Source organism: Spodoptera frugiperda, chromosome 3 (genome assembly GCF_023101765.2).
Source record: "Spodoptera frugiperda isolate SF20-4 chromosome 3, AGI-APGP_CSIRO_Sfru_2.0, whole genome shotgun sequence".
In the NCBI taxonomy this organism is placed as follows: domain Eukaryota; kingdom Metazoa; phylum Arthropoda; class Insecta; order Lepidoptera; family Noctuidae; genus Spodoptera; species Spodoptera frugiperda.
The window spans coordinates 11,211,699-11,224,529 of record NC_064214.1 but is presented as its reverse complement, the minus strand read 5'-3'; the positions used below and the strand labels follow the sequence as shown (position 1 = coordinate 11,224,529).

At 35.8% G+C, this 12,831-nt stretch overlaps 1 protein-coding gene across 10 annotated transcripts in view; it reads left to right on the top strand.

Moving 5' to 3' along the window:
• Window positions 1-12,831, top strand: part of LOC118273822 (protein unc-13 homolog B) — a 401,044-nt gene that overhangs the window by 368,527 nt on the left and 19,686 nt on the right. For 7 of the 10 annotated variants that reach the window (XM_050707727.1, XM_035590973.2, XM_050707724.1 and 4 more), the window contains 15 exons: window positions 395-553; window positions 1,101-1,226; window positions 1,514-1,681; window positions 2,107-2,220; window positions 2,425-2,592; window positions 2,790-3,011; window positions 3,453-3,619; window positions 4,041-4,182; window positions 4,540-4,671; window positions 4,832-4,975; window positions 5,193-5,412; window positions 5,663-5,761; window positions 5,884-6,046; window positions 6,515-6,641; window positions 6,893-10,677. In XM_050707727.1, the coding sequence (XP_050563684.1) occupies window positions 395-553; window positions 1,101-1,226; window positions 1,514-1,681; window positions 2,107-2,220; window positions 2,425-2,592; window positions 2,790-3,011; window positions 3,453-3,619; window positions 4,041-4,182; window positions 4,540-4,671; window positions 4,832-4,975; window positions 5,193-5,412; window positions 5,663-5,761; window positions 5,884-6,046; window positions 6,515-6,641; window positions 6,893-7,066 (2,325 nt within the window). In that variant the 3' untranslated portion in view covers window positions 7,067-10,677. Of the gene's footprint in view, window positions 1-394; window positions 554-1,100; window positions 1,227-1,513; window positions 1,682-2,106; window positions 2,221-2,424; window positions 2,593-2,789; window positions 3,012-3,452; window positions 3,620-4,040; window positions 4,183-4,539; window positions 4,672-4,831; window positions 4,976-5,192; window positions 5,413-5,662; window positions 5,762-5,883; window positions 6,047-6,514; window positions 6,642-6,892; window positions 10,678-12,831 lie in introns of those variants that run through there. The other 3 variants (XM_035590979.2, XM_050707726.1, XR_007707653.1) reach the window with 2 other exon arrangements.

Here is a 12,831-nt window from a genome sequence, read left to right as displayed (position 1 = left end):
ACTGCCGTACTCAGAGACATTTAACAATTACTTAAACTATTCCTTAGTAACGATGTTGTTCCAAAAACAATAAAATTGCTAAGAACTGGGTAAAGTAATCATTAAATGATTCTGAGTACGAAGGTAGAAAAGTAGCCTATGTATAATTCCAGACCATAATCAATCCCTATTCCATTTTTTATCCTGATACTTTCAGTAATAATTGGGTGAATGTAGTTTAGCAAACATCCGTACTCACAAACTCTTGCATTTATAATATTAGTAGGATTATCAACTAACGTGATTTAATAAGACAAGTAAATTGTACGATTAAATATTTATCAACAGTAGGAACAATTGTACTTAATTATTACAATAAAGGATAACATACTAATATTCTATATTTTTTCAACAGAAAGAGAAGTTCGTGAAATTACTGGATCAGCTCCACAACTCGTTGAGGATCGACCTGTCGATGTATAGGAACAACTTCCCGGCGTCCAGTGCTGAGAAGCTCATGGACCTGAAGTCTACAGTCGACTTGCTTACCAGCATCACGTTCTTTAGAATGAAGGTAAGTTGTGAATTGAATTTATAATACACGGTGAATAAAATGAGATAGAGGTTCATGTAGACCGTATTTTAACACAATATCTCAAATAATAATTAGGAGGTATCTAAAACTTGATGCAAAAGTCGAAATATTTTTATTCAGGGTCAAAAAACAAGAACATTTTTTTAAGTGAATTAAATCAAATCACTTTAATGCATCCATGGTGTACAGTATGGTCTACAATTTTAATACAGTAATAAGTCCCATCTATGAGCCCATTCGGGTACCGCAAAAGTACTTAATCTACTTACATAATAATAAGTAATATCGTTTTAAATAGTATTACATTACATCATCAATCATTAGTATATTTCTAGAGAAACATTTACCTTGAATTACAGCAAAAAGCATTGTTTCCTAGTGCGTGCTTAGAGAACAATCTTTTGTATCCATCATAAAAGATTTAGTATCTTTCTTTATACAAAAAAAAAAAGATAAATGAAAGCTTTAATACATCGCAATGAAGATTTGTTTGTAGTTAATCATGTTACTATTTTTTCTGTTCTAGGTTCAAGAGCTAAGTAGTCCGCCCCGCGCCAGCACTGTGGTCAAAGACTGTGTGAAGGCATGCCTTAGATCAACATATCAGTTTCTATTCGAGAATTGTTACGAGCTATACAACAGGGAGTTCCAGGTAAAGCCATAAATAATGATAATTAAGTCATAAAAAATATACTCAAACACAGCAATGTACACCCATTTTTCACCATTTGTGATATAAGTCCCATGTAATAGGGGGTGGCCCTATTGTCATATTCTGGGCATAAATCCAGACTCCGTACTACTACAGAGAAAATTTCTTAAAACTGAACTGAACTGAAAAGCGCAGTAATGCTTTGCCCGACCCGGAGTCAAACTCGAGACCCTTTGTATAAAGTCAAAACACAAAATGGCACACTCCTAAAACAATCTATTTTACAGGTGGATCCAAATGAAGCGAAGCGTGATCCTGCAGACCACGGTCCTCAGCTGGAGTCTGTGGATTTCTGGCACAAACTGATTGCTCTCATCGTATCTGTGATAGAGGAAGATAGGAATAGTTACGCGCCTGTTCTCAACCAGTTCCCTCAAGAATTGAATATTGGTCAGGTATGTATGGACTTTGAAAAGGATTGGCCACAGAAAGCTCTGCATAGAGACGAGTGGAAGGAGGGTAGGGAGGCCTTTGCCCTGCAGTTGGATGACCATGGCTGAAAATAAATAAATAATGTATGGACTTCAGTACCTATGTTCTTTAGTCAGTCATGGTAAAAAAACGGTCAAAGTATCTCATATAGCCATTTTTAAAATGGAAATCCTTAGATTGACAAATGTCCATGATCGCACCTTCATCACTAACAAAAGATGAAAATAATCCTAAAGAAACTCCACTTTATATTGATCCTTTTAAATCATAAGTCTGACAATCTGACAAGAGTGGCAATCCATGTTTAAAACTTCCCCGCTCGAAAAAGATATCTTTACCCACCAGTGGATTAGTAACTGATTGATTCATTTATTTATTTGCCTTACAGCTATCAGCGGCGACGATGTGGTCCTTATTCGCTGTAGACATGAAGTATGCCTTGGAAGAACATGAACAACATCGGCTTTGCAAGTCTTCGGCTTACATGAACTTGCACTTCAAGGTGAGTTTTATGACCCTTATCTTATACTTATACTTCAAAAAATCTACTTTTAAAAGGCTTAGCTATTATTGATAGTTGGAAGTCCGAAACACTTGAAATTAATTGATAAACTTCATGTTAATCTTCTTGCTGAATGTTTTAAATGTCATTACTCTATCTTTTTGTCATGATATCGTTTCGATCGTTTGATAACTTCTTCAACAGGTAAAATGGCTTCACACAAACTACGTAAAAGACGTGCCGCCATACTGTGGAGCTGTGCCAGAGTACCCGGCGTGGTTTGAACCATTCGTGATGCAGTGGCTCAACGAGAACGATGACGTCTCTTTAGAATATCTCAACGGAGCATTCAACAGGGATAAGAAAGATGGGGTAAGTTAACACATAGTAAACAGGCATTAAGAATATATTAAGTTCAAGTTATTCATCAATTAGAGCATTAGCATTTTTATATGCCTCTGTATCTTGAATACTAATTTCATACATCCTCTATCTGCAATGAGTTATGACCAAAACCTTGCTACTACTTTACTGAAACAGTTACAAAATAAAACATGATTTTATTTCAGTTCCAACAATCAAGCGAGCACGCCCTATTCAGTTGCTCAGTGGTAGACGTCTTCACCCAACTAACGCAATGCTTCGACGTGGTCTCCAAACTCGAGTGCCCAGACCCTGAAATCTGGAAGCGATACATGAAGAGATTCGCCAAGACCATCGTCAAGGTCCTTGTGGCTTACGCCGACATCGTGAAGAAGGAGTTCCCCGAACACCTTAAGGAGGAACGAGTGGTACGTTAAATTTAATGACAGTCAGTCAGCCTTACATGTCTAATTCAAAATTCATAGAAATTGAAAAGGAGTAGACAATTCAAAGGACTTCGGGACAACTGAAACAAAGGCATACTACTTGTGACCATGATCAGTTTAACAATACCCCCATTACCTCCTCTTCCCAATCTTCCCAACCCCGATTCCCCAACAATCCTTAATTTCCTAACCCCCAAAAGACCGGTAACGCACTTGTAACGCCTCTGGTGTTTCGGATGTCCATGGGCGGCGGCGATTACTTACCATCAGGTGATCCGTCTGCTCATTTACCGGCTTATTACATAAAAAAGTGTTCTGAATGTCAAAATACAAAGTCAAGAATAAAATATGACTTTAATACAATATAATCCAAAACTCATACCACATTAATTATAAAGCAATAACAATAATATCCCATTACAGGCATGCATCTTGATGAACAACATCCAACAGTTGAGAGTACAATTGGAGAAGATGTTCGAGTCTATGGGAGGTCCCAAGCTGGAGCGAGACGCTGCTGACATCCTGAAGGATCTGCAGAATAGACTCAACGGGACGTTAGATGATCTGGCGTCTATGTTTGCTAACAGGTAAAATGGGTAATAGGGTTAGAACCTAATTTCAGTGAACTGGAGATAGAATGACCTAGAGTCTTTACCTTAACTGACAAAAGCCTCGTATTCATTTAGCAACATTTGACTCGCATTTTTTATACGACAAAAAATTATGCGTCTTTAATATTTTTACTGTTACTGACGGACAGTGAACTGGAAATAGAATGACCTAGTGACTTTACCCTAACTGACCAAAGTCTTGTATTTACTTAGCAACATTTTACTTGCAATTGTTGCTCAATATTATTGTTGCGTAGCTTTGTAGAAAATGTCAAGTGTCACATGTTGCCTCTAAAAATAGTCTAGTATAATCACTTAATAAACTTCAAACAGTTAATAAGATTACGTATTCCGAATAAAACGTTGAACGTAATATTTATTTATATTTCTATTTTAGCTTGGAGACTCGAATCACAGCCAGTGTGAAGGAGCTAGGAGAACTACTGCAAAAGGTTGGAGGCGGTGCAGCACCTGGTCAACAACAGCCTCCCGTTCACCACGAGGCTGATGAAGTGCTACGACCACTCATGGATATTTTGGTAAGAAAACTATAGTATTAGAAAAAAAATATATAGTATTTTTAGTATGGGACAAGCCCGCCACAACCTCCCATACCGTAAGCCAGGATCTACAGTAGATACAACCATGAAAACACCGGAACACTGGAGTCCGGTGCGTCCCAGGGATATGAATGACTGTCTTGGATCCCGCAACGAAATAAATCAGAAGATATTATTAGAGGAGAATTATTAGTATTGCGTATGAAAACGACTGAAAATTTGTTACAGAAATGTAGAAAGGACCTAAAATGCAACCTTGCGGCATTCCACTTTACTAGTGCCAATAGTTCTAATAAAATATTTGATTACTAACTGATTTTCTGTTTGTGCATCCAGGATGGCTCTCTCACAATGTACGCGGAATCCTGTGAAAAGACTGTTCTTAAACGACTACTAAAGGAATTGTGGAAGATTGTGATGAAGATATTAGAAAAGACTGTTGTGCTCCCGCCTATGACTGATAAGACGGTAAAATTTCGTATACTACTATATTCAATTTTGAATTATATTTAAGTCTACTATTCATGTCCATATAAACCCAAACGCTCGTTGATAATAATAGCAAAATAGAAAAATGAAAGTTTTACTCCAGAAACCAATACTAATATACTTATCTCTCTTGATATAGATGATGTTGAAGAATTTGACGAACAACGCTAAGAACTTGGCAGCGAATGCAAAGATCGAGGACATGACACAGTTGTTCAAGAGCACTGTGGGCAAGCAGGACGTCAAGCATGCACTGTCTGGCGTCATGGACATCTCGAAAGAGGTAAGTCATCTAAAAGATACAAAAATAATAACATTATTTTTAAAATGTCCTAAGAGAGCATTCATGTTTATGCTTAATTCGCTGTTCCAGTGATATAGTGAAATACCTTGACTCTGTCTGTTATGTTCCAGAATCACACAAGTCATTTAAACCCATAAAACGAGAATTGACTTTTAATGCAAATCCCATTATTAACGTCTATCATCTTTTTCCATAGCATCTGTCAGCTGAGAAGAGTTTGACACCAAAGCAGTGTGGAGTTCTGGACGCGGCTTTGGACACCATCAAGCTATACTTCCACGCAGGAGGCAATGGACTCAAGAAGGCCTTCTTAGAGAAGAGTCCAGAGCTGCAATCCTTGAGATATGCTCTCAGCTTGTACACACAAACTACTGATACGCTCATCAGGACCTTTGTTAGCTGTCAGCAGAATCAAGGTAATAGAATTAAATAACTTAGACTTACATTAACTTATTTTGAACCCTATAGACACTCTTCGTTCTTCTTTTTCTCCTTTCGAGTCCTTTTGCGATCAATTTCTTTAAATAAAATTAAAAATTCTTCAGCAGTCAGCATACAATTAAAAAAAGACATACTATTATATAGCTCAATAGTATGTAGTTTTTTTAAACTATTCTTTCTACCTTTCCATTGTTCTGCTACATTTTAATGTTCTGATTTCTTGAGACGCTGCAGTCGTGGAAGAGGGAAGCGTGGGTGAGGTGTCACTCCAAGTGGATCTTTTCACGCATCCCAACACTGGAGAACATAAGATCACGGTGAAAGGTAAGAGAGACACCTAATTGAAGATTTAAGAGTGGTTAATAAGGATTTCTTTACTGTTTTTCGATAATAATCTTGTTCATAAGTTAGACGAGATACTAATTATTCCACAATGTCGCTTACAGTGGTAGCAGCCAACGATCTGAAGTGGGTGATCCAAAGCGGTATGTTCCGTCCGTTCATCGAGGTTAATCTGATCGGTCCACACCTCGCGGAGAAGAAGAGGAAATTCGCCACCAAGTCCAAGAGTAACAATTGGAGTCCCAAGTTTAATGAGACTTTCCACTTGTAAGTATATTTCCAATTTGCTAATAATTTTTGGAATAGTTGTTTCAACGTTTTGGGAGACCTTCGTCCATTTACGAACTTTAAGTGGAGGAGAGCTATGTTTCGACACGAATGGGCTGGCTCGACCGAAGTAATACCACGGCCTCACAGAAAACCGGCGTCGAACGACGCTTGTGTTATGTTTCGTTATATGAGTGAGGTTACCGGAGGCCAATTCCAATCCAGAAAAAGATTCCGAACAACCCTTAAATTCCCAACCTCCAAAAGGCCGGCAACGCACTTGTAACGCCTCTGTTGTTTCGGGTGTCCATGAGCGGCGGTGATTGCTTACCATCAAATGATCCGTATACTCGTTTAGCGGCTTATAACATTTAAAAAAATACTATTCGTGGAAGACTTACTTACATCTGCCACTTAAACAATGTTTTGCTGGGACATAATTATTGATGGTATGTCTACAATTTTCAGCATGGTGAGCAACACGGAGCAGCTGGACCTGTTCGAGCTGCACGTGTGTGTTCGTGACTACTGCTTCGCACGCGAGGACAGGCTGGTCGGCGTCGCTATCATGCGAATGACCGAAATCGTTGAACAGGTATTGTGATTTCCTATTTTCCTTTTAACGTTGATATGTCTGCGTTTGGCCACCAACCCGCTTACTGTCAGGATGGCGAAGCGAAGATGTGGCCGAGGATGGAGTACACAGATTTAGAAAGTACCTATTTACTCTGACCTTGAAAAGACCCGGATTGTATTTCCTAGAATATGTTGATTGTTTATGATATCGCATTGACATCAAGAGATTTAAGATAATCAGTTATTCAACGTTTCTTAATAAATTTCCAGGGTGCCATCGCGTGCTGGCTGCCTCTAGGCACCCGAATCAAAATGGACGAGACTGGCTGGACGATACTAAGAATACTTTCTCAAAGGCACAATGATGAAGTCGCTCGGGAGTTCGTCAAGCTCAAGTCTGAAATGAGGACTGAGGCACCAGCTGGTGCGCCAGGCCCAGCGTGAACCACTTAATCAAAATCCCACGTGCCACAACATTCTACACAACCTACCAACTCCAAGACTGCGACTGGACTGATTGATCCGGTTGTGATGTCCCTTAGTATTTCAAAACAGTTTAATGTGCGCAAACGAGACAGAATCATGTTCTGCACGATGCGTACGAAAGAGACGAAGCCACTGCAACGGAGTTTGGAAGTGACATCGGCGCTCTGGCGGCTCCCGGTCAGTGCTCGTTCGTTTTGTTTCGTACAATCTCGACGGAGATGTGTTTTGTAAATAAAATTTATCTTTGTTAAGTTACGCGGATAGTAGAATATTTTGCACAAATTCGTAAACATTAGCCGAAAAGACTGACCGTAGGCGGCCGGGCGCCGCGGCGGACGCGACTTAGGCATCCAGCTACATACACTTTCCTATCCAAGAGACACTTTTAACTTCCATTATATGACGATAACAAAGCCCTTAGCGCTCCACAATTTTATTAACTTCGCTCTTTTAATTCTTTATTGCTCAGTCGCGAAGTGTTCTTTCCTAAATCAGACAGCCCAACTTCTCTCGCTGGGTACCTAAATTCGCGAACGCATCGTTGACCCACGATTTATGTAATAATATTTATATGGACCAAACTGTCGTAAATACGGATGAATTAATCCTTAAACATTAATATTAAAAATGCAACATAATTATTTATCTAATTAATCATCTACTCGTTATACGTGTACATGTACAGTAAGATATATGGCCTTATGTAAATTATTTCCTTTTATTGGTTTCAATGCTTCTGTCGAGTCGGTAATGTGTAAAAGTGTTGAGGATATTTCCTGAGTGCTAAGAGGTATGCGTTTATATTTTCCTTTCAGTAAATGCGTGGTGTATAGAATAATGCGAAGTTTATAAAGCATGTTCGTTTAGGTGATGAGTGTTATATAAAATGGAATTAATAATATAGTCATAGCCGTCGTTCGTTCTTGAAATCCTTTACGCGATGCTTTTTGACGTGTGTACTTAAATATAGAATTAGATATAAAGTTATCTTGAAGCATATATCTTTATTCCAACGCAACGTTTAATACTAATGGCTTCCGCGATAAATATAGTCAATCTACAGAGGAAATCGTGTGTTTTGATTTACTTTGTACGTCATATGAATCTGACAAAATAATATTGGTGTTGAAATATCTGTGTATTCTATGAATGTTATAGACTTGTCCGTTAAAATTAAATATATTAAATAAATGTTACCTCAAAAAGTATCGCGTAACATAATGGATAAAATGTGCGGTATATTGTCATCTTTAAAAAAATAATAATGATTATTTTACGTGTCCCGTTTTGAGTGACCTATATTATATGTATGTGATCCATTATATAAACAGATATGTATGTACATAACAATAAGTATATGTTAAATGTGTATATCACAGTATTTGCTATTACTTTAATAAGCTTGGCCTGTTTGAAGTATAATCTATAATCTCCAATATCTTTTTGTATATTATTGAAAATTGTGATATTGTTATAAAGATGACGTAACATCATAATTGTCGTGTCTATCTGTTTAATAAATCCGATGTTATAATTGTTAATAATAATAAATGTTATGTTACAAGCAAAAATATAACAGCGGTTAACATTTCACACCGTATTTGTTATAACATAGAAAATTTTATTTACGTTAGTCATACAACTATTTTATTGAATATTTTGTTGTTTATAATAAAAGTAAATACCTTCCATGTTAAGGCCCTAGTGCTCAAAAATAATTTGTTAAGGCTATATTACGGCGAATAACAATAACGGCTCGTTGATTTATTAACATAATAATTATTATAAAAAAATATAATAATAATAATAAAAAATATCACAGTCCAAAACTCAAAACACGTTTGAAAGTCGTCACATAAATAATAACATTTTAATAATGTGTACATTTTCAATAGCATTAATTAAATAATAATTATATTATTATAATGATTCTATTAAGTGCACCTCTGATAACTTTATTTTCTTATTCCATTCCTAAACTTTTATAAATAACGGATTTTCCTTTTTGTAACCTCTATTTTTGACAGTTGTATAGTTTTTAATGGAATTTTCTGAAATTTTTAATGTCCTTTAAGAATTCTACCAGTAAATAGATATTTGATGACGTTGAAAATGCACACGGTGTGTAGGTAGGCACATCACTAACCGACACGGGACATAGATTTTCTAAATCTTAGCATTTATCATGGATTACATATCTGTAGATAGAGAATGTGGTTTGTCTAGTCCAAATCTCAATAATATACAACGTGTAACAAAATACCCATATACATCAAGAAGCGCTGATGAATACAGGTTGAATAGAGTCTCTACACGAAGTTTCAGCTTAAAATACGTTTAAAAAAAAATTGGTACCAAATACTTGGTATCGCATGGTTCTTGATTTTAAATCATACAAACATGTCACAACACTACAGGGGTCACTCGCTAATATTACGAAACATTTATTCTGTCAATCTGATCGCCTAGTACCTGTCTACCTAATTTTGAATAACGCGGCGGCGCGATTTGAAAAATTCATAACTTGGTACCATGAAAAAATTAGTTTAAAAAACCCTTACCGTATCGTTTGTTATGTTATCTAGAAGCCGTGTACTTGATATGTATACCCCTTTTTGTTACACGTTGTATATTAATTAATTATATATTTACTCGTCTTATTATAATATATAGAAAAAAACTTTTATTTCTAATTTACATTTCCGAGTTGACTGAATCTGTATAACTATAGCGTAATAGAAAACAACAATAATTATTACAATATTTATTTTGTTATTTATTATCTCAAATAAATAATTGTAGTAATCTATTCAATGTATTAATGTGCGCAATAATAATTGAAATAAAACAATTGAATTAGATTTATAACATTCTTTGTCCACGATAAAATAGAAATATACAAGTTATACATAATATGTGCATTACTGCGTTGAATAGAGCTTTTCCAACTATATATTTTGGAAAAAACAGCGATGCCCACAAAAATGTTACATTATTGGTTCATTATGTTATGTTCAATTACAATTTCATTATTACAGAATCATTATTGGTCATACATTTGTAAATAGTTGCAACTCGAACGTAAAGGGAAGCTACTATATTGATGGGATCGTGTGATATCTACATAAACCAAAATATATCAGTATTACTTTTCGTGTACTTAATAAAAAAAAGATAATATTATAATGTAATAATGAAAAAAAAATCTGTAATCAATAACTGTTTATGAAGATACGACGATTCGAGCTAGTTTAAAAGAAAAGCGCACAGTATTCATTATATTCTCATCAAATAATATGATAACTAACAATTCGTATTGACTCAATAAACCTAATAAACATTACATTTGACAATACTTGGTAAATATTATTTTGTAAGTGTAATAATTATGTGATTGTCACGTTCATTGGCATCGGAAGTCTGTTACGCTCCAATTTTAGTATTAAAATATCACTAACATTGCATACATCTTTGTATAAATGCATATATGTAAATGTTACATGTTTAAACACATTATTGAATTTAGAATTTTTATGAAAAAATAAATAAATATCCGTATTTCAAATAAATTTTGTTTTGTATTTTTATTATTGCTGTCCAATGTTCATGTTCACTTGCTCGTGAACATTTTCTTTTACAAATAAAATATGTTTCGGGGATTTATTTATGATTGTGTAATTCATAAATCAGTTTTCAGGAATGTAGGAGTAACATGAATTCCTAGACAAAAACTGTGATTGCGACTTGGTAATAATGAAAGATTTACGTTCTTTTCGAAATATTAAAATCAAGTTTTGAGTAGCCTGATGCCAAGAACGGCTAAACTATACTCCATCCCAAACGCAGAGCGCGTTTGGCCCTCTCCTCTTTTTGATTACTTTGATCGTTTAAAGCAGTCTCATACTAACTGGCACTGACTTAAGGAATAAGATAAGGGTAAGGTAAGGTAAGGTAAGGTAATGTGGATTACATTATACATTATCTATACTTAAAGAAATACTTACGCATCTTTCCATAGGTCCTGGGGTAGCGGAAACTAAATATTGCCACCGACTACGATCTTTGTATACTTTTGTAGCTAACATAACATGCAACATGCATTTGGACTGGACATGTATAAGTATTGCATTGGTACTATTAGCATTTGATTTTGAATTAGTTGAATATAGAAATATTCAATATTTTAACATAAAAAATATAAACGTTCTTATAAGAAACTGTTTTGAAATAAATTGCAATAAACACTTTATAAATGGATCTTACCATCATCATAATATTTATTTATCGCAAAAATTTCCTTCACGTTTTCCGGACTTGCTTATAATAGGTTTACTAAAATAGAACTCGGATAAATATTTGGTTTAAATTAAGATGGCCGTATTGCATCAATGGACGCGTGGGCGACTGTTTGCTATCTCAGGGAACGTAACAAAATTATAAAGGTGATAATCGTTCATCATTTCGTCTTCTGTCTACGTACAATTTTTTATGACGCAGGTGTATTTGAAAATTTTACCTTATAATACCATACAGTACATTAATTGTTAATATTTCCGAAAAGATTTTACCACTTATACCACCCAAAAAATTCTCACCACTTATACCTATGTTACATAGTTTGCACAGTCGGTGCTACTGAACGACGGTCGGTGTTCATCGTGAGATCCAGAATTCAAGTACGTTGGAGTAACGATACTAAATACTGATGTGGTAAACAATTATATGGGTATAGGTGGTGATTAGGGGCTTTCAAGGCATTACAATGGGACTGACCCCTTTTTTAATTGGGGACAATCATTCAATTACTTATTCCGCCTTGAGGTGAGAGGGAGCCTAATACGTGAATAAAATAGATAATTTAGTAAGTCTGTCTATCGATAATACCATCTTCATCATGTATAAGCTGCAAGTCCACTGTTAAAAATAGGCCTCTACCGATGACTCCCAAATAATAATGTTATCAAAATAATAGTTGTATGATTCATTCATTCAAATATTGATATGACACAGGAGAAAATGCTGGCGTGGGGCAACGTTAACGAAATATAAGATGAAAATAAGTGACTCATTCTATCTTATCTCCATTGATGACCATTTTCGTATCTGCTGCCTATGTATGTCGTGAAGCCTACTCTTAATTTTGAATGATACGAGTAATTTGAGATTCCAATGACAATAACAAAAATATTATGATGAACGAACTAAAATAATTATTATGGTTTTCGGCTTACTCACGTAAGCCGAAAACCCAAGCCTAACAAACCTAACCCAAACCTAACCCAAACCTAACCCAAACCTAACCCAAACCTAACCCAAACCTAACCCAAACCTAACCCAAACCTAACCCAAACCTAACCCAAACCTAACCCAAACCTAACCCAAACCTAACCCAAACCTAACCCAAACCTAACCCAAACCTAACCCAAACCTAACCCAAACCTAACCCAAACCTAACCCAAACCTAACCCAAACCTAACCCAAACCTAACCCAAACCTAACCCAAACCTAACCCAAACCTAACCCAAACCTAACCCAAACCTAACCCAAACCTAACCCAAACCTAACCCAAACCTAACCCAAACCTAACCCAAACCTAACCCAAACCTAACCCAAACCTAACCCAAACCTAACCCAAACCTAACCCAAACCTAACCCAAACCTAACCCAAACCTAACCCAAACCTAACCCAAACCTAACCCAAACCTAACCCAAACCTAACCCAA